General features: G+C 43.3%; 2 protein-coding genes across 2 annotated transcripts; one reads left to right on the top strand and one right to left on the bottom strand.

Moving 5' to 3' along the window:
• The first annotated feature begins 232 nt into the window (after positions 1-232).
• On the top strand, positions 233-7029 carry cacfd1 (calcium channel flower domain containing 1). Its single transcript, XM_063210907.1, has 5 exons — positions 233-943; positions 2557-2629; positions 2901-3026; positions 3263-3370; positions 3506-7029. Exons 1-5 carry the CDS (start codon positions 835-837, stop codon positions 3585-3587), a joined length of 498 nt encoding a protein of 165 aa, XP_063066977.1. The 5' UTR covers positions 233-834; the 3' UTR covers positions 3588-7029.
• Positions 7030-7241: 212 nt separating this feature from the next.
• rexo4 (REX4 homolog, 3'-5' exonuclease) lies at positions 7242-19422 on the bottom strand. Its single transcript, XM_063210906.1, has 8 exons — positions 18793-19422; positions 18321-18625; positions 17913-18065; positions 17462-17655; positions 12984-13072; positions 12787-12861; positions 12351-12425; positions 7242-7787 (listed from the first exon to the last, which is right to left on the bottom strand). The coding sequence occupies exons 1-8, from the start codon at positions 18985-18987 to the stop codon at positions 7611-7613; spliced, it is 1263 nt and encodes a 420-aa protein (XP_063066976.1). The 5' UTR covers positions 18988-19422; the 3' UTR covers positions 7242-7610.
• Between the last annotated feature and the right edge of the window lie 556 nt (positions 19423-19978).

The following is a 19978-nucleotide window of genomic DNA, read 5'->3' as shown; positions in this document are numbered from 1 at the left end:
AGAAGGTGTGCGCGCGCCACCTCCTGGTGTGGCATTTGTTTACTTGCAGCCTGTAAACCTAAAAGTACTTTTTTTTATTTGTTATTTTAACATGGTGATGTTGCAATATACTACCCAAGTAGTCATGTATGGTTAAAAGGTGTTGAAAGTGAAAATAAAATCGTGATCAAGCGTGAGCATGGGTACAGTGACGTTTCTGATGTAGCTCCACCCAAATTGCAACGCGGACAAACCCTGGGAACCTCCATGCCCAAGCCTGGCGTAAATAAAGGATCTTGGGCAGCACAATACGGTATTTAAGAACGCTGTTATTTCTTTCAACAAGGCGACAATTCAGAGTGTTTTGCAGAAAAACGCGCTTGTCGTTGACAGGGAGTGAACTGTTGCGACGTTGGCTGATTGCAGGACATACACAAATGTGGTATTATTTTTTCGGCGAAGCTTAACAGCATTTTAATATTCAGCTAGTCTGGTGAAGACAATGGTGACAAACCCTACAAACAAATGTAGGGTATTATCGTAATTCAAAACATGCCTGCCACAGCGGACAGCTGATTACGGACGTTGTTTTTTTATTTATCCATTGTGTTGGAATTAGTAGCCATCTACGTTGACAAGGGATGCACAGGCTCCTTCGTGAAATTGCTAAGTCAATGAAGAAGTGAATTGTTTGGTGTAACACAAAAGATTGTCCATATTTGTAACTTCGTCTAAGTCGACATTTTTACAAGACGTCAGAACCATATAGTGCGACATCTCACTTCAAACTGCTGGATATCGAGGAAGTTGTAAGTTATCGAGACGGTTCGAGCATAAATTATTTAAAGGGACGAAATGAGCTCCGAAGAGGCCGCCGCTCCAACTAAAACAGTCACTGACGATGACGGCATGTCATGGTGGTACCGATGGATGTGCAAAATCGCAGGAGTCCTTGGGGGAATATGTAAGTAGGCCTATTGTGTTCAAAAAGCCATTGACTTGGTTCATAATTCGCGTTGTGTGGTCATCCCCTAACAAGCCCATTTCATGTTGAAATCTGATGCCTCACTGTGTATTCCAGCATGTGCACTGTTTACAGTGAGCAGGCTATCCTGTCAGGTGTAGAACTATGACTTGCTTTCAAGTATAATCCATGATCACTCAGCCTCAGGACCTTCTCAGGTCCATCCATACCTGGAACATGTTCACGGAGCTGATCCTACAGGTCCATATGGTTGGATATGCAGGGAAATCTCATTGTGCGAAACCCACATGAACTGAGATTTACATCTGCTTTCATATGACTGCAATGCCAGTTTTCACCACCTACCACCTTTTGACCACCTACTTGAATTCTGTTCAACAAGCCACATAAAATAATCCAGAAATATGGCCTGGCTCCCCACAGTTCAATGTTTTGGCCAGTGGTAGCCCACTGGTTCTTTGTGATTGCTTTTCTGGGGTCACATGGAAAAACGTTGTGTTAATCTCAAAGTCCTATAAACCTGTCTGCCTCAAGATCACAGTCCACACTGCCAAATCATGTCGTGCCCCTTGGCCTGTTCAAATGTGCAATCAGCCTGTTTTCCTATCCTTTTCACTTTGTTGTATTTTTTAACGTGTAGTGTAAAGAAAGCTCTCTCTCTCTCTCTCTCTCTCTCTCTCTCTCTCTATCTCTATCTATCTATCTATCTCTATCTACCTATCTATCTGTCTCACTGTTTCAGATTTTGTGTCAAGCACTGCATGGACACAAAAGAGAGAGCCTCACATGCTCCATGCTGTTCTCGATCCCACATTCATGCCAACACAGAAATATGCTCTGTCCCCTTTCCACTGCCCCACCCCTACACCAAACACACAAGCACACACTGATGTTCCATCTAATGTTATTGGAGGAGTGTGTGTGTGTGTGTGTGTGTGTGTGTGTGTGTGTGTGTGTGTGTGTGTGTATGTGTATGGGTCAGCAGACTTTGCATACTCAATAGGTTGTGTATTATTCAAGAGCCTCAAAGCTTGGCATGTCAGCTCAGGGACAAACTGTAATAGTGTTGTGCTGAACCACTGCAGCATGTGGCTGTGCCCACATGTAGGCTACTGTATGTACCTGGTCCTTTGCTGCCAAATTTGTCTTCATTATGTTTACTTGTTTTCCCTCAAAACACACTGGATACTCTGCAGAGAAAGAGCATGTGCAAGCCTAGCTTTGCGTGCAGTGTCTAATTATCCCTACTATGGTTGTCTATACTATCTGGCATTTCAGCCGATGAAAATATTGTGGATCCAAGACCAGTTCGAAAGTACAAAAAGAGCAATGTTTCGGTTCTTTTAGTTGAATATCAAGTTCAGAGACCGGAAAACAACATGAGCCATGAGGAGTTAAGAATGTCGTGGCGTGCCTGGGCAATGTGGATCAGTAATCCCCCCCACCCCCACCCCCCTTTCTCCCCACAGTGAGGAGAACAGGTGGTGTGAGTGTGTGTGTGCGTGTGTGTGAGGGAGAGAGATTGTGAAATGAGATCTCTCCAATGTGTTTAATTGGTGTATGTTCACGGATACATTTTATGCCCTTTCCAGCCTGTGCAATAGCTGGGGTGTGGAACTGTGTGACGGTGAATCCCCTAAACATTGTAGCCGGAGTCTGGATGATGTAAGTTGAACCACTATTGTCTGTTGTCATTCTGCTATGTAACATTAAGTGTGTTTTCTGATTGTGTACTTATTATGCTACTTTGACTGATACAGTTGATGGAGTTGTGCACATACTGTATGCAGATGCAAATTTCTGTGCCTTTGTCCTGTATTTGAAGGTTGAGTAAATTTGTATTAGGTTACCAGTGAAGGCCTAACTCCTGTGTTTTTTCAGCACGAGTGCACTTGTTTGTCATAAGCGTAACACTTTTCTTCTCATTGTCTTTCAGCTTAAACGCCTTTGTCCTGTTTCTTTGTGAGGTACCGTTCTGCTGTCAGTTCATCGAGTTTGCCAATGCTGTGGCTGCACGTGCAGACAAACTCAAGCCCTGGCATAAAGCTGTCTTCTACTGCGGGTGAGCCTCAAGCCTGTTTAGTCACAATGAAAGCTTTATGTGATTGCAACCATCAAGATGCCTGTATATTTACCGTGCTGTGTAGCTGGCCAGCTAACAGCTAATGCAATATTAGGCCACGGCTTATCTGTACATGACATTTTAGCTAATATTTGACTTATTAACTACCGTATAGATAAAGAGAGGAAAAGAAGATGATAATCTCTTATATCTCATGTGGTGGTTTTTGATCTCAGGATGGCCATAGTTCCGGTTGCGCTCAAGTTCTCCTTCAACACTCTTCTGGGGAATGCGATCGCCTTTGCCACCGGGGTCCTCTACGGCCTTGCTTCACTGGGCAAGAAGTATGTGCAGACCGCACGCTTGCACTCTGCATACTTATCTATTTTCATTAAACTCACATAAGACTTGTGTGATGATAATTGTTATTCTTAATTATATGCCATAATAATATTATAATATCTGTCTGTGTTTTGAAGGGGTGATGCAGTTGGTTACGCTCGCCTGCAGCACCAGAAGCAGCCAGATGAGGAAAAGCCGGTGGATGACGGAGCACAGTAACCACCTCTCAGCCTCCTGAGTCCTGACCTCAGCATCTGGCAACCGTCCCTCTGGTCACACCCCGTCCTTTTTCCACTCTCCTCTCTCTTTTGTGTTACTGGATGTATTTATTGACTTTCAGACTGCTGCACCTTTTGTTGTCTTGCCCAAGTGTCTGGGCAAAATTTTTATTTTAATTGTGTGTTTTGATTGTAGCTCTAGGTCCAAGCCTTACTTATTAACTGTGATTTTTATCTTGTGTCTTCTAAACTGGACTTACGTTCTGTTGTGCTAAGTGTATTTTTATTTTTAATGTGACGATCCTGGAAGGTGAATCCAAATCAGTGGTAAAGTAACAAACCTGATTTATATTTTAACCCAGAAGTAGTTGGTAAGAGGGGAAATGCTCATCAGCATTTGCTTAGGGTGTTTGGCTAAGATAATGATCTCTTCTGTGAACAGAATTGCTGCGTAAACTATACCAGTACATCACTTCAACTATGTTGGTGGTATACAACGCTCCAAGTCTACCTGTTGGGCCAGTGTGTTTGTAGTGGGATCCTCATATAAGACTTTTGTTGGTTTGTATCCTTATATGTGGAAATGCAAAACACTCCTACCTTACCTTAGCAATTCCCTGCAACTATTGTTCTCACTCAAATTAGACGGTAGTTTCCTGTACAACCCAAGTAATCATTTGTCAGTAATGAGCCTTGGTGCAGTCCCAGTTATGGCCTCTTCTTTTTTTCATAGTGTGAACAAAACTCTTCATATCTCTGTCTGTGCTGGGAGTTTACCTTCAAAAACTCTATTGCGTCACCTCATTGGTTCTGTAAATTGAACATGGTCAAAGCAGTAGTCAAAACGCAGCTATGGGCGACAAGTTGGGTTTGTAGCCCAAGGGTTAATAGTTCAATCCCTAACACCGCCAGGTGGATGAGGGAGCAAATAACACGCTTTGCACCGGGGAGGCATAAAAGCAATTTCAATGTGTGCTGTGTCACAATGATGGAAATAGGGCATTAATTTTCACTAGAGCACAGACAGTAAAGGTATGTTGCACATCAGTGGCTTTCACCCAGGTGAAGGACTTGCAGCTTCCGGCTAAAGCAGTGTTCCTTCAATCTAACTCTCACGAGTCTCTCCTCTATCCAAACATGGCCAGTCAACCTTGGTGTGGACACAATTCTTTGTATCCACGGCAACACTTTCAATCACTGCAGGTATTGGGAACTTTGGCCATGGGAAGCGTTTTTTGTCCCTTCTCCCTGAACTCTTATTCTGCACACCCAAAGATGGCAGAAGCTTTATATTTGCAATTGTCTATCTTTTTCAGTGTTAAATATTTATATCCATATTAATTTGCTATCAAAAGTAATGTGATGGAGACGCATGCCCACACAGTCCTGTGATGGTTAGTCAAATCAGTTGTCAAGGCAACTGATGGCACCCTTGAATGGTATGTCGTCGTTATTTGAGTTTGGATGGAGGATCAAATACTAGACAAGAAGTGGAATGTAGAGCCAATGTGGAACCCAATCCCTTTCCCTTTCCCATAACTTCTTTTCTCTATATGGAAAGTAATTATCTTCCTAGTCTAGTAGCCTTCCCTCTCTTGGAATTGTTTCATCAGACACAAGTCACCAAAGGTCAAACATTGATTGTAATCTAAATGTTACAAAGGGAAATAGTGAAGATCTTGATACGGCTCTGTGATGGCCTGGTCCTGACTGCTTTCTGTTGAATTTTGTGTGGATTGTTGAGATCTCATGGCATCGCTTTTTCACGAAATCGCTTAAGCTTTGTGAACCGGAATGTTTTGTGTGTCTGTTACATAGTTGTAGCTTATAGGTTGATGGGTGAACAAATGATCGTGGGGCTTTTTTTTAGTCCTTGCACCTCTTTCAGGGATTTTGTGCGATGTGTGTGACTTGTGTGGGGAAAAAAAATAGATTACCCATACAGCCTTGCTTCTGTCAAAGCAGAGCTCCTCAGCTGCAGCAAAGAAGGGCTTTTAAATGAATTTGCGTGAGACATTGTTGCTAGGGACTACATCATCTCATGATGGCTCATGTGAATGTGAGGGAGACCTCCATGTTCTTGTTTACCTGTGGGAAATATGAGTCAGTTGTCTTGCATGTCGTACTGTAAATTATCATTATACTGTAGGTAAATGTCAGAGAATATGACTCCATAAGGCTGCCAGCTTTCTCTTGCTCCCACTCACCTTTCCTTTGGTTTTCACCCATACCCAGATAACCAGCACCTAGATACCAGCAGTCAGAGCAGCTGAGACCTTCAGCTTATATTAACTTGCCTGAAAAGTTGTACCCATTGTAATGGTACCGGTACACATCGGACAGGGGTACATATTTGGGTAATTCATACCTCAGCACCCTGTCTGGGTTTATTATTTTTCTGCTTCATACACTGGAATTCATACACTACAACATTTAGAGGGGTTTTATTTTCTTTCTGTTCTGAAAGTACATAGAATATGTAACTATCGTTTTACATGAACTATCCTTCTCTCAACATTTGCCTTTCATGCTTTTAATGTGGCAAGTGTACCAAAATATGCTTGGAATGTTATGGTCTAATACACCAGACGAATTTGACTTTTTTATGTCAGCTAAATTTATTTGTTTTTGAATTAAACCCAAATCAGCACTACACTTCTACTTTGATACCTTGGGCAAAACCTGCCTCAATAATATGAGGAACAGCAGTACACTGGTCTCTTGCAAATAACCATTTAAAAAAATGCATACGTCATATCAGAAAATGCAGTAGGCCTAAATGCAACCCGTTAGCATGGCAACAGTCGAGGGTTTCCACAGTATACACCACCTGTTCTTGTCAACAGCAACTGGAAGGCGTAGATGCTGGTGGTTGATTGTACAGTATGATGAGGAGTTGTGACCTTTAGTCTGAAGGGAAATTGATGGAAATGACTAAGGCCCCTAAATATCACACCGATTTTCCAGTGTGTTCCAGTCGTTAGAAACAAACAGGTATATCTTGTGAATGGTAGTTACATTTCAGATACTTTTTGTATAGGTGCTGGTATTTATGAGGAAAAGAAAGAAAACCTCTGAATAGTTTTTTGTACAACTGTTCATTTAGGATTCTAGTACAGTTAGGCTTGGTTGAAGAGATAATGCAAGTACATCGAGGAAAGACCTGGGAAGGCCTCAAAACTTGGGTCTCTGCTAACCTTACTAGACTTGAACACACTTCATGCTAACCTCAAATCAGCTTTCACTCTACTCTCAACTTCAATGTTTGCTGCGAGATGTGTCTGCGCATGCGCTTACCTGTGTAACTCAGATATGGAGTGTTTTTGTGTTTGGTTTGTTCTTTAATTGATGTGAAATGCCTGACTGACTGTAATGATCGTCTCTTTAATTTTCCTCTGAATCATGAACAAAAAAAATAAATCATACTGCCTTTTTAAGACCCATATACTCCGATTTTATTTCTCAAGAAAACATCTTAATAAAGACACCAAAGAGGCAGCACCACTGAAATACTGCAAACTGCTGAGGTTCCTGTAATCGGTCAGCTACCTGAAATGCCAAGCAAATGTCAATTTCTTCAAACGACCTACCTCAATCACCTTTTCCCAGATAAGACCTCCATGAAATGTCCATGTAATGAAGTAGAAGACAACTATCATGGTGATGGTCTGGTTTTATTCATGGTTCAAATTTCTAGAGGAACTCCTAAGGCACATTTCCACGCATGAACACAACTTCAAAGTATTGTAGATTCAGTGGTGAAGTCCACTCGATAATGTTGGCAATCAGTTCAAAAATGCTACTGTAGAAAATGGAGTTGACCACAACACGGATGAACAAGAACCCCTGAACAATCTGACAGTCTTTTGTTGTATCCATTTTGGTGAGCCTCGTCCTCTCCCATTAAAGCCCTGCTCACAGAGAGGGCTGTGGAGATCCACCAGGTAACATGTTAAATCCACCTGGCCCTCCGAGGAGGCCTGACATTTCAGTCTGTTGCAGATCACTGCTATTCTCTTCTGGACTACAGCGCTATTACGGTGTTGGCCTGTACTGTGGTCATCTTCTTCTTAGGGGCTCTGGGCTTACGAATGGCTTTCTCCCTCTCCGCAACGCCGTGGAGTTTTCCCTCTTTCACATACTTCTCCCAGTCCTTTTTCACCATGGTGTACAGACGCATAGTGGCCTGAGCATCCTGGACCTGTGAGAGATACAACGATATCAAATACAAGATGATGTTTTGAAAGTAAGATTTGAAGCAGAGATGGGACCAAGTCACTAATTTGCAAGTCGCAAGTACTAACCCCAACTCCGATGAAGTTGGGACGTTTGGTAAACAGTGAATAAAATCAAAATGCTATCATTTTCAAAACATTCAATCTATTCATTAGATGGAGAATAGTGAAAAGACAACATATTAAGTGTTAAAACCGAGAAAAAATATTGTTTTGGGGGACATATGTACTCATTTCTAATTTGATAAATCCAACACGTCTCAAAAGAGTTGGGACGGGGACAATAAATGGCAGCAAATGTCGAGGAAGACTAAAAACAAAACAAAAGACAACACTTAACAGTTAAATACATTAACCGATGAGATGATTTTATATAAAAAACAGTGTTAATTCCTATCTTGGACATGATTTCACCAGCTTAAATGGTTGGTGTATTCCTTGTCATGTTTTGCAATGTTTTTCTTTCTGTAGTGCTTACAGTGTGACAGGTCTTGACCAAAAACCCACCATTTTATCACCTGCTGGTCCTTATGATGGAGCCAAACTGTTAAAACATAGTAGAGAATGCAATTTGACCTTACTATGTGGCAGTAATCGAAGATCTCCCTTCAAAATATAATGCATGAGTGGCTTTTCATGCTGTTTAAAACCCATTTATACCATTCAGCACTGTATTTAACTCTACAGATGAGTGAGAACATCTTAACCAATGCACTACTGCACCCGCATGCCATCATGGAGGCTGACTTTTGAAGCTAGCACTAACACAAGTTGGATGGTCCATTTTCACTCTAGCACAGGATGTGCCATGCTCTATTATTGTCAAAAAGAATGGACTTCTACAACTTCTGCTGACTTCTGTAAGCAAAGGACAGTTTCCCATGTCTTCTTGGTCTATTTCAAGTGAGCTCAGGTGCTTAGGAGAATGTTACACCCCTGTATCATTTGCACGCATTAAGCGTCAATTTTCAATAGCTCTAGCACTCCAGGAATTAGAGTGAGACTACAGCCAATATATATTTCATGATGTCATGAACCTATACAATGATTTTATTAACAAAAATATGTCTTATATACACTCAATCGTGGTAAATCAAAGGGAATTCAAAAATGTATGTAATAACTATGGTAATTATTCCCTTTGCATCTTTAATTCTGAGTGACTCAGCCTCTCTGTGATGATCTTATACCTGGACACGTATATTGTCCGTCAGTACAATTCATTTTGAAATGTTCTTCTTTGTTGTTTTATCTTATTTGGATGTTTACTAAATTTCACTGATCCCCGTCCCAACTCTTTTGAGACGTGTTGGATTTATCAAATTAGAAATGAGTACATATGTCCCCCAAAACAATATTTTTTCTCGGTTTTAACACTTAATATGTTGTCTTTTCACTATTCTCCATCTAATGAATAGATTGAATGTTTTGAAAATTATAGCATTTTGATTTTATTCACTGTTTACCAAACGTCCCAACTTCATCGGAGTTGGGGTTTGTAAGTCTCAAGTCCTTCCAATCAAGTCCGAGTCACAAGTTAAGACACATTTGACCAAGTCCAAGTCTTATTTTTTCCAAGTCCTTAACAAGTCATCTTGTATTCTATGTGCAATATTCAGAATTACTTTTGGTCATAAATTCATTACCTCTCCACACTGCTTTGAATGTCCCCCATTGCCAGTCATGTCCTTTACGAAAATCGACCATATACCATGATTTCATGCTTTTTTGAGCATGGTTCGGCATGATTTTTGGTTTGACTAGGTTTAACTATAAAATGAACCATGGTTTTACCACGGCTTATAATTATTCATTAAATTACACTTAGTTGCCGCTTCTTTTATCCAACACACATATTGGTGACAGTCCTTGGAGCAATGTGGGTTTGGGTGCCTTGCTCAAGGGCACTTCAGTCATGGATAGAGGTGTAGGGAGAGGTAGGCCTAAGGGTGGGATTTAAACCCGCAACTCTGTGATCTTCAGTCCAACTCCCTAACCATTTTCACAGTTTTTTGGGTGACCATGCAACCCACAATTAACCATGTTTTTTTTTAAGCATGATTTGTGACTATGGTTAAACCATAGACACAAACCATGCTGAAAAAAGACATGAAAACCATGATTAACCATGATCCATGGTTAGCCAGGAACCACTGTTTTCATGGTTACCAAAAAAAAACCATGGATAAGCCATAGTGATACTATGGATGGTTCAGAGTACTCAGAGAGACAATGGTTACTACAGTAAAACCATGGATGATTTTTGTAAGGGGTTCTAAACAAAAACAGTAGGCCTACTGGTACTGTTTTAGGGTAAATCGTTTAGTTTTTCTTTCTTTCATGCATTTTTTCACACACACAATTGCATATATATACAGTCCCAGGAAAAAGTTTGTACACCCTTTGACATTTCTTACCTTTCTGTCAAAATTGGTCATAAAACATGGTCTGATCTTCCCGAAAATCACAAGAAGGAACAACCAGAGTCTGCTTTAACTAATTCAACCCAAACATTTACAAGTTTTCATATTTTCATTGGCCATAAGATGTAAATATTCACAGGACAGCAAGGCATAAGTAAGTACACCCTTGCATTCAATAGGTTTTAACCCTAAGTTAGTCGCAATAAATTCAACCAGATGTTTCCTCTAGTTGTAGATGAGATTAACAAAACAATCTGGATGTATCTGGTCTCCCTCTTCTTTAGAAAACTGCCTCTCGTCAGCAAGGTTTGTGGGATGTCTGGAGTGCATAGCTTTCTTGACTTCATGCCATATAATCTCAATTGTTTTTTATCAGGGCTTTGACTGGGCTATTCCAGAATGTGTGTTTCATTATTATGAAGCCATTCTAAAGTCGATTTGCTTCTAAAGTATGGGTTGTTGTCACATTTCAGGGCCCATACTCTTGTGTGCATCAACTGTGTGACAGACTTCCTCACGTTTTTTTCTGTAAAATATCACAATAAACTTCTAAGTTCATTGTTCCACTGATAATAGCAAACTGAAAAGGGCCTGAGGAAGCAAGGTAGCCACATATAATGATGCTCCCGCCACCATACTCAAAGGTGGAGATGATGTTTTGGTGAAGGTGTGGTTCTCCAGTTCTCCTCCAAACATGACATTGTGTGTTCCCCTGAACAATTCAACTTTGGTTTCAACGTTGGTCAACAGAATATTTTGCAGTAATTCTATGAAGCATATAAATGCTTTTTCGCAAACCTCAAAGGTGCAGCAATATTTTTTTGGACAGAAACCCCATTAATTCTAGATTGGCAGAATGAATCCCATTTTTAGCTATTCTTGGTTACATCTCCTCTTCTGAGTATGGTGGCGGGAGCATCATTATATGCGGTTACCTTGCTGCCTCAGGCCCTTGACAGTTTGCTATTATCAGTGGAACAATGAACTCAAGTTTATTGTGATATTTTACAGAAAGAAAACGTGAGGAAGTCTGTCACACAGTTGATGCACACACGAGTATGGGTCCTGAAATGTGACAACAACCCATACTTTAGAAGCAAATCGACTTTAGAATGGCTTCATAATAATGAAATACAGATTCTGAAATAGCCCAGTCAAAGCCCTGACAAAAAACAATTGAGATTATATGGCATGAAGTCAATAAAGCTATGCACTCCAGAGATCCCACAAACCTTGCTGACGAGAGGCAGTTCTCTAAAGAAGAGGGAGACAAGATACAAACAGATTGTTTTGTTAATCTGTTCTGCAACTACAGGACAAGTCTGGTTGATGATATTGCAACTAACTGAGGGTTAAAACCTACTTAATGCAAGGGTGTACTTACTTATGCCCTGCTCACCTGTGAATGTTATGGCCTTATGACCAATAAAAATATGATAACATATAAATGTTTGGGTGGAATTAATTAAAGCAGACTCTGATTGTTCCTTCTTGAGATTTCCGGGAAGATCAGACCATGTTTTATGATCAATTTTGACAGAAATGTAAGAAAATTCAAAGGGTGTACAAACTTTTTCCTGGGACTGTATATATATACATATACATACATATACACATACACACACACACACACACACACACACACACACACACACACATATATATATATATATAGACTTGGAATGCTATTGCCATTGCTATTGCAATGTCATTGCAAGCTAAAACTGTCAAGTCACGTCAAGTCAATAACTTACAAGTCGAGTCAAGTCACAAGTCATTCCTAATATTGGCAAGTCTCAAGTCGAGTCATTTGTGACTCAAGTCACAAGTCAGTCCAAGTCGCAAGTCACAAGTCCACAGCTCTGATTTGAAGTATTAAAAAGATCATCCTTTCCAATTTGCATATCAGTTACTTATTTGATATGACCGTCTTCTGCCACAAGCCTACCAAATAAATCTTTAACAGTAGGTGATTAAGGACAAAATGCATTTATGAATCGCTGCCTGAATGGCATTACCCCATAAGTTATATTAGTAATATTAAGTAGTAAGATTAGAAGTATGGGGGGAATATGCTGCTGTTTGTGGGTGTAGGTTGTTTCTTACCGATGAATGCTCCCCCTGCTGCACTTTGACGTTGAGGATCTCGCGAGAGAGGACCTTAAGAGACGGACGGCCACTCTGGAGGAAGGAGGAGAATTATGCAACTTCAGAATAACTTCACTGTAAAACTAGCATTGGCATTAAAAATGATTAAATTAAAAATTAAAAATGTATGGGAATTATAAACTCAGACACAATGGGAAGCAGTTGCTAAGAGAGGTGTTGAGACACGGAAGATGTTTTTCTAAGTACAAAGTGTACGTTGTCCTATTAAGGCTACGTCACAGCTGATTCACATTCAAACTCATCAACAAAACAGGTCAAGCTATTTCAAAACAGTACTGCAAAAACAAATGTGCATGGATGGACATGGATTTCAGTTCTGAAATTGCAAAATTGGACAAAATGTGGATTTGAGACGCATGGCTTCTGTCCTCACCCTGACAAGCTTCCTGAAGGGCTTGTATTTCTGAGTGTCACGGATCTTTTTCTTGGGGTGGTCAAGCAGCAGAACCTACAAAACATGACAGACAGACAATCAGATTAATGACCTTTATCACTACAGATGAAATCAACACAGACTTCAGTTTTCAATAATATGCATTATGCACAATTATTAGTGAGTCATTCTCAAACCTTTAGGTCATTGTGGATGGCGTGGCCCACCAGAACTCGTCCATCCAAAATCTCAGCCACCTCCTTCTGTACAATTTTGAAATCTTCGCCTGGAGAAGAACATGGTTTCTTGGATTATACTACAATGAACATAGCAGTACTACAACTCCTGTCTGTTTTTATGGCCAACATCATAATTGAAAGAATAATTGATGTTAACATGACACAAGACTGAAATGGAGGGAAAAGAGGGGAGCTACACACAGGGTCTGGATGCAATTCAGAGAAACTGTATTGAAAAAGTGTGTCCAAATTCCATTATCTGAGGTACTAATTTGGCAGTGCTTACCGCATCTAAGTGCTTGCTCACGTTCTGCTGCAGAACTGTCCAAAGCATGTTCTGGCTGTATGTTGTACATGAGACTCTCTAGACTATTTTTGGTTGTATCCCTTGAAGCTATGGCTATGCGTTATTTTCTGCTAATTATTCCAAACACAATTGTAGTGTGTCCAGATGATCAAGTGGGAAACCTGTGGAATCAGCCTGGTCAGACTGACAGTAGTTCTTTACAAGGACACTTTCCCCCCTGATCGGTATAGATCTAAATTGTGATCCGAATGCAGTCTTTATAGGACAATTTCAAAAATGACTAGTTCTAACATACACTATTGTGCAACTTAAGACACATCGTCAGTGTTGTGACCTGCGATCATTGGGTGTTTCGGGTCTCACAACATACACCCTCACCAGGGGACCCAACCGGGGGTGATCAAGCCCCGGCTTGTGTCTTAAGAGCATTTATTTGTCCACGGATCGCCCCGCTTGATCCACAGCCATCTGGACGCCTTCTCCGCTGCGTCACTGATGTTTCTGATGGCTTTTCTGTTCTGCAGTCCTCTCAGTCCCAGCATCTTCAGTGCCCTGATGAGAGACTGGCCAGCAAAACCTCTGCATCCGACCTCGATGGGGTTGCATCGGGTCTTCCATCCCCTGCTTCGGCATTCACTTGCCAGCTCCTCATACTTGGCCCTCTTCCTCTCAAAAGCCTCCTCCATCCTGTCTTCCCAGGGGACAGTCAACTCCAGCAGGACCACTTGCCTCGTTGTTTCCGACACCAGGACCATGTCTGGCCTGAGTGTGGTCACTGCGATGTTCTCTGGAAATTTGAGCTGTCTCCCTAGGTCAACCTTCAACTGCCAGTCCCTGGCTGTTGCCAGCAGCCCCCCTGGTTGTCTCCTTAGCTGCTGTGGTTTCTCCCCAGCCTTAACAAAGGCGATGGCCTGCCTTGCTGGTTGTTGGTGTTTGCTGGTGGAGAGCCCTGTGCTGATGACCTCTGCAATGACCCGTAGCACTTGTTCATGGCGCCACCGGTAGCGCCCCTCTCCTAGTGCTCTCAGGCAGCAGCTAAGGATATGCTCCAGTGTTCCTGCTTTCTGGCAGAGAGGGCACAGTGGATTCTCAGCCAAGCCCCAACGGTGGAGGTTGGATGGGCTTGGGAGTACATCATAGACGGACTGGATGAGGAATTTGATCCGGTGTGGCTCGGATCGCCATAACTCTGACCATGAAACCTTCCGAGCCGCTGCCTCCTCCCAGCGAGTCCACGCCCCCTGCTGCCGCATCCCTACCATCCTACTGCAGCGGGCTTCCTCCACTCCTGCCCGGACCTCATCCTGGATCAGCTGACGCCTTTCCTTCCCCTTGGCCTTGTTGTAGGAGGGTCTAGGGTTGCTTCCCAGTCCTGCCCGCCCTGATGCCACTGTTCCCACCAGCTCACTGTGCCGCAAGCGGGACTCAGCCTGGTTGACTGCCTCTTGAGCACACCACTTCCTGCCAGTCCTGACTTCTGTGCCAGCCGAGGAGACTTTGATGTCCCTGGAGTCCCTATACAGCAGCACCTCTCTTGCTCGTGTCACCATGAACTCCTCCGTCAAACTGCTGAAGGGTAGCTCAAGCTTGTTGTTCCTCCCGTACAAGGCGACACTGCTGAGGCTTCGTGGTAGGCCCAGCCACTTCCGCAGGAAAGAGCTGACCTTCCTCTCGAAGCACTCGACGGTGGTGATTGGCACGTTGTAAACAAGCAGTGGCCAGAGCAGTCGAGGCAGGATACCATGCTGGTAAAGCCAGGCTTTAAACTTGCCTGGTAACCCTGACTTATCCACTGCTGTCAGCCAGGTTCCCAACTCCTCCGTTGTTGCTTGGAGTGCTGCAGTGTCCCTCAAGGTGCAGTCATAGATCTTGCCTAGACTCTTGACTGGCTTCTCTCCCACAGATGGAATTTGGGTGTCTCCTATTGAGAAGCGGAACTTCTCTGAAACCTTCCCCTTTTTCACCACCAGGGACCTGGACTTGGCTGGCTTGAAGTTCATCCGGGCCCAGCTGATGAGGTGCTCCAGGCCTTGGAGGATCCATCTACAGCCCGGGACAGATGTTGTAGTCACCGTCAGGTCATCCATAAATGCTCGGATGGGAGGCTGACGCATACCAGAGTTGGTGAGTGGTCCTCTGCATTCTACCTCTGCTGACTTCACCAGCATATTCATGGCCAAAGAAAACAATACCACAGAAATGGTGCATCCTGTGATAATGCCTTTCTCCAGCCGATGAAATGCAGATGTTACTGCTCCAGAAGTGACTCTCAGACTGAAGCAGCTGTAATAGTCCAGTATGAGGTCTTTGATCTTGCCTGGAACGTGGTGTCTGTCAAGCGAGGTTTCCACCAGCTTGTGTGGCATGAACCCGTAGGCATTGGCCAGGTCAAGCCAAAGGACTGCCAGATCTCCTTTGCCTTCTCGTGCCTCCCGGATCAGCTGGGTAACGACTCCTGTATGCTCTATGCATCCTGGGACCTTCGGGACTCCTCCCTTCTGCACAGAGGTGTCGATATAAGTGTTCCTCAGGAGGAACTCCATCAAGCGCCGGGCAACAATACTGAAGAATACTTGCCCCTCAACACTGAGGAGCGAGATAACTCTGAACTGCTCGATGGTGCTTGAGCTCTCCTCCTTTGGGATCCAGACGCCCTCTGCATGTCTCCACTGCTGTGCCACCTTCCCCCTTCTCCAGATGACCCTGAGGATTGTCCATAGTCGCCTCAAGAGTCTGGGGCATCTCTTGTAAACAACATATGGCACTCCGCTGGGGCCTGGTGCTGAATTTGATCTCGCTGCCTTGACAACCTCCTCAACTTCTTTGAAAGTTGGCTCCGTCGTGTTGAAAGCTGAGGTGGGTATTGGCGGGGTTATGAAGGTTCTGCATGGCCCAAGATCTTCCTCTCTTGCATTGTCACTGTAGGTGGCATTGAGGTATGTATTGACCTCCTCTTCAGTGCAGGCAAGATGGCCACTTCTCTTTTGACCAAGGATCTTCTTGGTGAACCCAAAGGGATTTGAGATGAAGGCTGCACGTCTCCTGGCTCTCTCTCTACCTCTCCTTCTATGCCACTCTGCTCGACGGAGGGTGACGAGCCTTTTCCTCAGTATGCTTCGGAGCTCTGACAACCCGGCCTTCTCCTCCTCTCTTGCCACCTTAAACTGCCGACCAAGCAGTCGAAGTTCCTGCCGCAGCTGGCTGATTTTTAGCTCCCGTCTGTTTGGCTCCCCTGAGCGTCTGGTTGGCTGTTGTTCCTTCATGCCAAATCTTTCTGCTCCGATGTTGATGATCATTGCAGACATTGATAGCAGCTTCTGGTCCGCATCTCCCCTTGCAGTAGCATCAAGGACTTGGTTCAGATCTTCATCAAACTGGAGCCATTCTCTTTCTTTGTTGGCAGCAGGCCACATAACCCGACGATGTTCGGAATGCATGAAACGAGGAAGGACTTGTGGGGCGTGGAGGGTCTGGGCACTGTGGGTTGACTCCTGGCCGGGCTCCTCCTGCGTCTCACCAGGCACTGGACCTGTGCGTTGCACCACCTGCCTCCCCGTCAAACATTTCATTTTGGTCTGGTGGATCTTTAGACCATGCGGGTTCTTGCAGACTTTGCCACATGGACAGACTGCACTCGTAGTCGTTTTTCCATTCCGGTTCTTTGCCTGTTCATCAGTCCTGTTGGGGTGCTCATCCTCCCCCCCTCTCGGGCACCCCTGGGGGTATACTTCATTAGGGCTTTTCGTAGCGTATATGTGGGTGCACCCTCACGGGAGCTGCAGTTTGGGTTGCTGGCCCTCGCTGCCCCAGATACTGTCTTCCCAGTTGCCAGCTGTCTCTCCAGCAGTCTCCATACTCTTCATGGTCGTCATCAAAAAGTCTGTTGTGCGCAGGTAGTTAGAAGCCAGTCTAAATGGAACCTTGGCCAAAACTAAATTGGAATAAGTGTAGGCCTATAGATGAAATGGAACGGACAATGCCACCCGTTCTAATCTGATTAGAATGTTAATCGGGTCAGGGGTATTTATATTTACATTTCTATTCCAGTTGAGTAGTTATTCCATTTGTAATCAGATTAAAAATGTAAACAAAGTAATGAATGCATAGGATTCTGCACTCCGCCACTGACCTTCCCTGATGTCATCTGGCCTGATGCCGCTGACCGCCGTCCTGTAGTCAGTCACCCTCTCAGTGGGCCGCACAAACTTGTCGTAGATGCACTTGCCAAACTGGTTGACCATGGAGCAGCGTGCCAGGATACTCTCCTCACCCTCAGGACCCACGCCCACCATTTCACAGTCCATGGCTACGGCTCTTGTCACCCTTTTTGGCCACCACAACATTGCAAGGAAAAAACAAAAGGAAATAGAGTGATATAAGATTCTTGGAATAGCATTGATCACTGTAGGGTCATTGCTTGACATAGGTGGGGCCTTGGAGCAAAATTATGACATTATTACATGTTAGTTAAATGTTTCTGCTTAAAAACACTTCCATGCACTTTCATTCACACTCTCTTCAAAGCATTGTGCATAATCCACATAAAATAATAAAACCATCCAACTGGCCCATTAACATACCCCTCAAAGCAGTGCTCCTTCACAAGTGCCTTTTCTGTGCTCTGTGCGTCCGTCGGCTTCACACCTGTCCTCCTTCGCACTATGTCGGCAGCCTCTTGCCCCACAGCAGTCTCGATGTCATCAGGATCCACATCATCAAACCAGAGGTCTTCCCTAAATTAACATGAGGAGCACAATATATTCTAGGATTCAAACTTCTCACAGCACTTTCTGAGTTTCATGACTATTTTAATCATGTTTTACAGGGGTGTGCATGTGCGTGTGCGTGTGTGTGTGTGTGTGTGTGTGTGTGTGTGTGTGTGTGTGTGTGTGTGTGTGTGTGTGTGTGTGTGTGTGTGTGTGTGTGTGTGTGAGAGAGAGAGAGAAAGCGAGAGAGAGATAGATTTGAAGGGGCAAAGGTCTTCTTACTCAGTAGGTTTCTTTTCAGCTGGTTCCTCAATCTTCCTTTTTTTCGTAACCTGTTTGTTGCTCTCGGGGAGGCTGCCGTTCACTTTCCTCTTGTTGGCTTTGTTTTCTGCCTTTCCAGCTTCACCTCCTCTGTCATTTTTGAAGGACTTTGTAGGACCTTGGTTTTGTTTGGTGTCAGAACCAGGCGTTTGTTCTGGCTTGGCACTGTCCTTTGCTTTCCTTTTTTGAAGATTGTCTTTCTTGCCATTTGGGTTTGTTTTCTGCGGCTCCTTCTGCTTTGAGTTATCGGGATTTGACTTCATGATCTACAGCATAGGAAAGACAATGACGGATGACATGCAACTTGTGAAAAAAGTAGCCTAAATGCATCTATCCATCCGACTGTCTTGTGAATCCTATCACTTTAAACAGCGTGTATGATAATATAAGACTTGTCTTAGACTTGTTCAAGAAAAATGGACTGTTACTTTACCTCAAGCAGATTTTTCCAGTTCGAAGAGAACTGCTGTGTGTCCTTTGGAGGTCCCCAAGTCATCTTCTGTTTCTCCATGGGCGTTTTCTTTTGGGCTTTCATGAACTTCTTCCTTTTGTCTTTACCTGTCTTTTTCTTATTAGCCCCCGCAGAGTTAACAGCACCCTGGGACGCTTTAGACGGCGCTTGAGACATTTTGTGAGTAGTGTCAGTCTTGCTAAGTTTTCAGATAGGCCTACTACTTTACTATGCTGTCACGTACTGCAGAATAAAACAGTCTCTGCCTTCAGCCTAAGTGTAATCCACTCTCAACAATTGCAGTTCTGTAAAATACACGTGTCCAAGAATGGGAAACAAAAATAAAGACGGTATTCCGACTGACAGACATAAGACACGTAGTTGCAACCCCTAGCAGGAGTCGTCAGCTAACAATCGCATGCAGTTGTACAAACCAACGTGTCTTCCGTCAGTACGAGCTGAAGATATTTCGTCCTTTCAATGTGCAAATCCAAAATCCGTTTTAGTGCGCAATGCAACTATTTCAAATAGAATACATTGTTAATAAGTCGAACTCGAACCAGACCATGCTTGATTCACGTTATGTGCATCTGTGTTGTGTGCAACGCTAAAAGTTCCGGGGCGATAAGCAACACATGAGATGATGTTCCGCTGAACGTTCGTTCCGTTTTTAGGATAGCGCTTTGCTGATATGCCTGTAAAAACATTACCTGCGTACATTGTGATATTTTAATGTGGGCAATATTTCAATAAAGACAAAAACATCTGTACATTATAGCCTACAGAGTGAGGCAAAGTTTCAATAATATCTGAGGAACTTATTATAATAGGCTATGTTGGCAGAGCTTTCGTAACCAGCCAAATGAAATGACCACACTCACTAATGGGTCAAAGTGGTTAGTAAGTTGGCATTTTTTGTACCAGTCAAATAGAAATTTCACCAGCATTTGGCCGGTTAGCTGGTGTTAATTTAGAGCCCTGTGACTGTGTTTGACTTAATTGCAACGTTTTATAGGCCTAATGAAAATACATTTTATTAGGCCTAATTGAACAACCATTCTAGTCCAAGTTTAGTTCATAAGGACGACACAGCTTCCAAGAGACAACTGTTTAGTAAACCCTCTTCCCATTTCGTCCTGCAGGCCTAATGACACCTGGAAGAGAAAGG

Source organism: Engraulis encrasicolus, chromosome 11 (genome assembly GCF_034702125.1).
Source record: "Engraulis encrasicolus isolate BLACKSEA-1 chromosome 11, IST_EnEncr_1.0, whole genome shotgun sequence".
Lineage (NCBI taxonomy): Eukaryota > Metazoa > Chordata > Actinopteri > Clupeiformes > Engraulidae > Engraulis > Engraulis encrasicolus.
This window is presented reverse-complemented; position numbering and strand designations above follow the sequence as displayed.

Coding starts and splice junctions, on each gene's coding strand:
- rexo4 (XM_063210906.1), bottom strand. CDS start 18,987: ATGTCTCAAGCGCCGTCTAAAGCGTCCCAGGGTGCTGTTAACTCTGCG. Junction 12,862..12,983: donor CCATCCACAATGACCTAAAG/GTTTGAGAATGA, acceptor CATGTTTTGTAG/GTTCTGCTGCTTGACCACCC. Junction 7,788..12,350: donor AGCAGGGGGAGCATTCATCG/GTAAGAAACAAC, acceptor TATCTCTCACAG/GTCCAGGATGCTCAGGCCAC.
- cacfd1 (XM_063210907.1), top strand. CDS start 835: ATGAGCTCCGAAGAGGCCGCCGCTCCAACTAAAACAGTCACTGACGAT. Junction 944..2,556: donor AGGAGTCCTTGGGGGAATAT/GTAAGTAGGCCT, acceptor TGCCCTTTCCAG/CCTGTGCAATAGCTGGGGTG. Junction 3,027..3,262: donor AAAGCTGTCTTCTACTGCGG/GTGAGCCTCAAG, acceptor TTTTGATCTCAG/GATGGCCATAGTTCCGGTTG.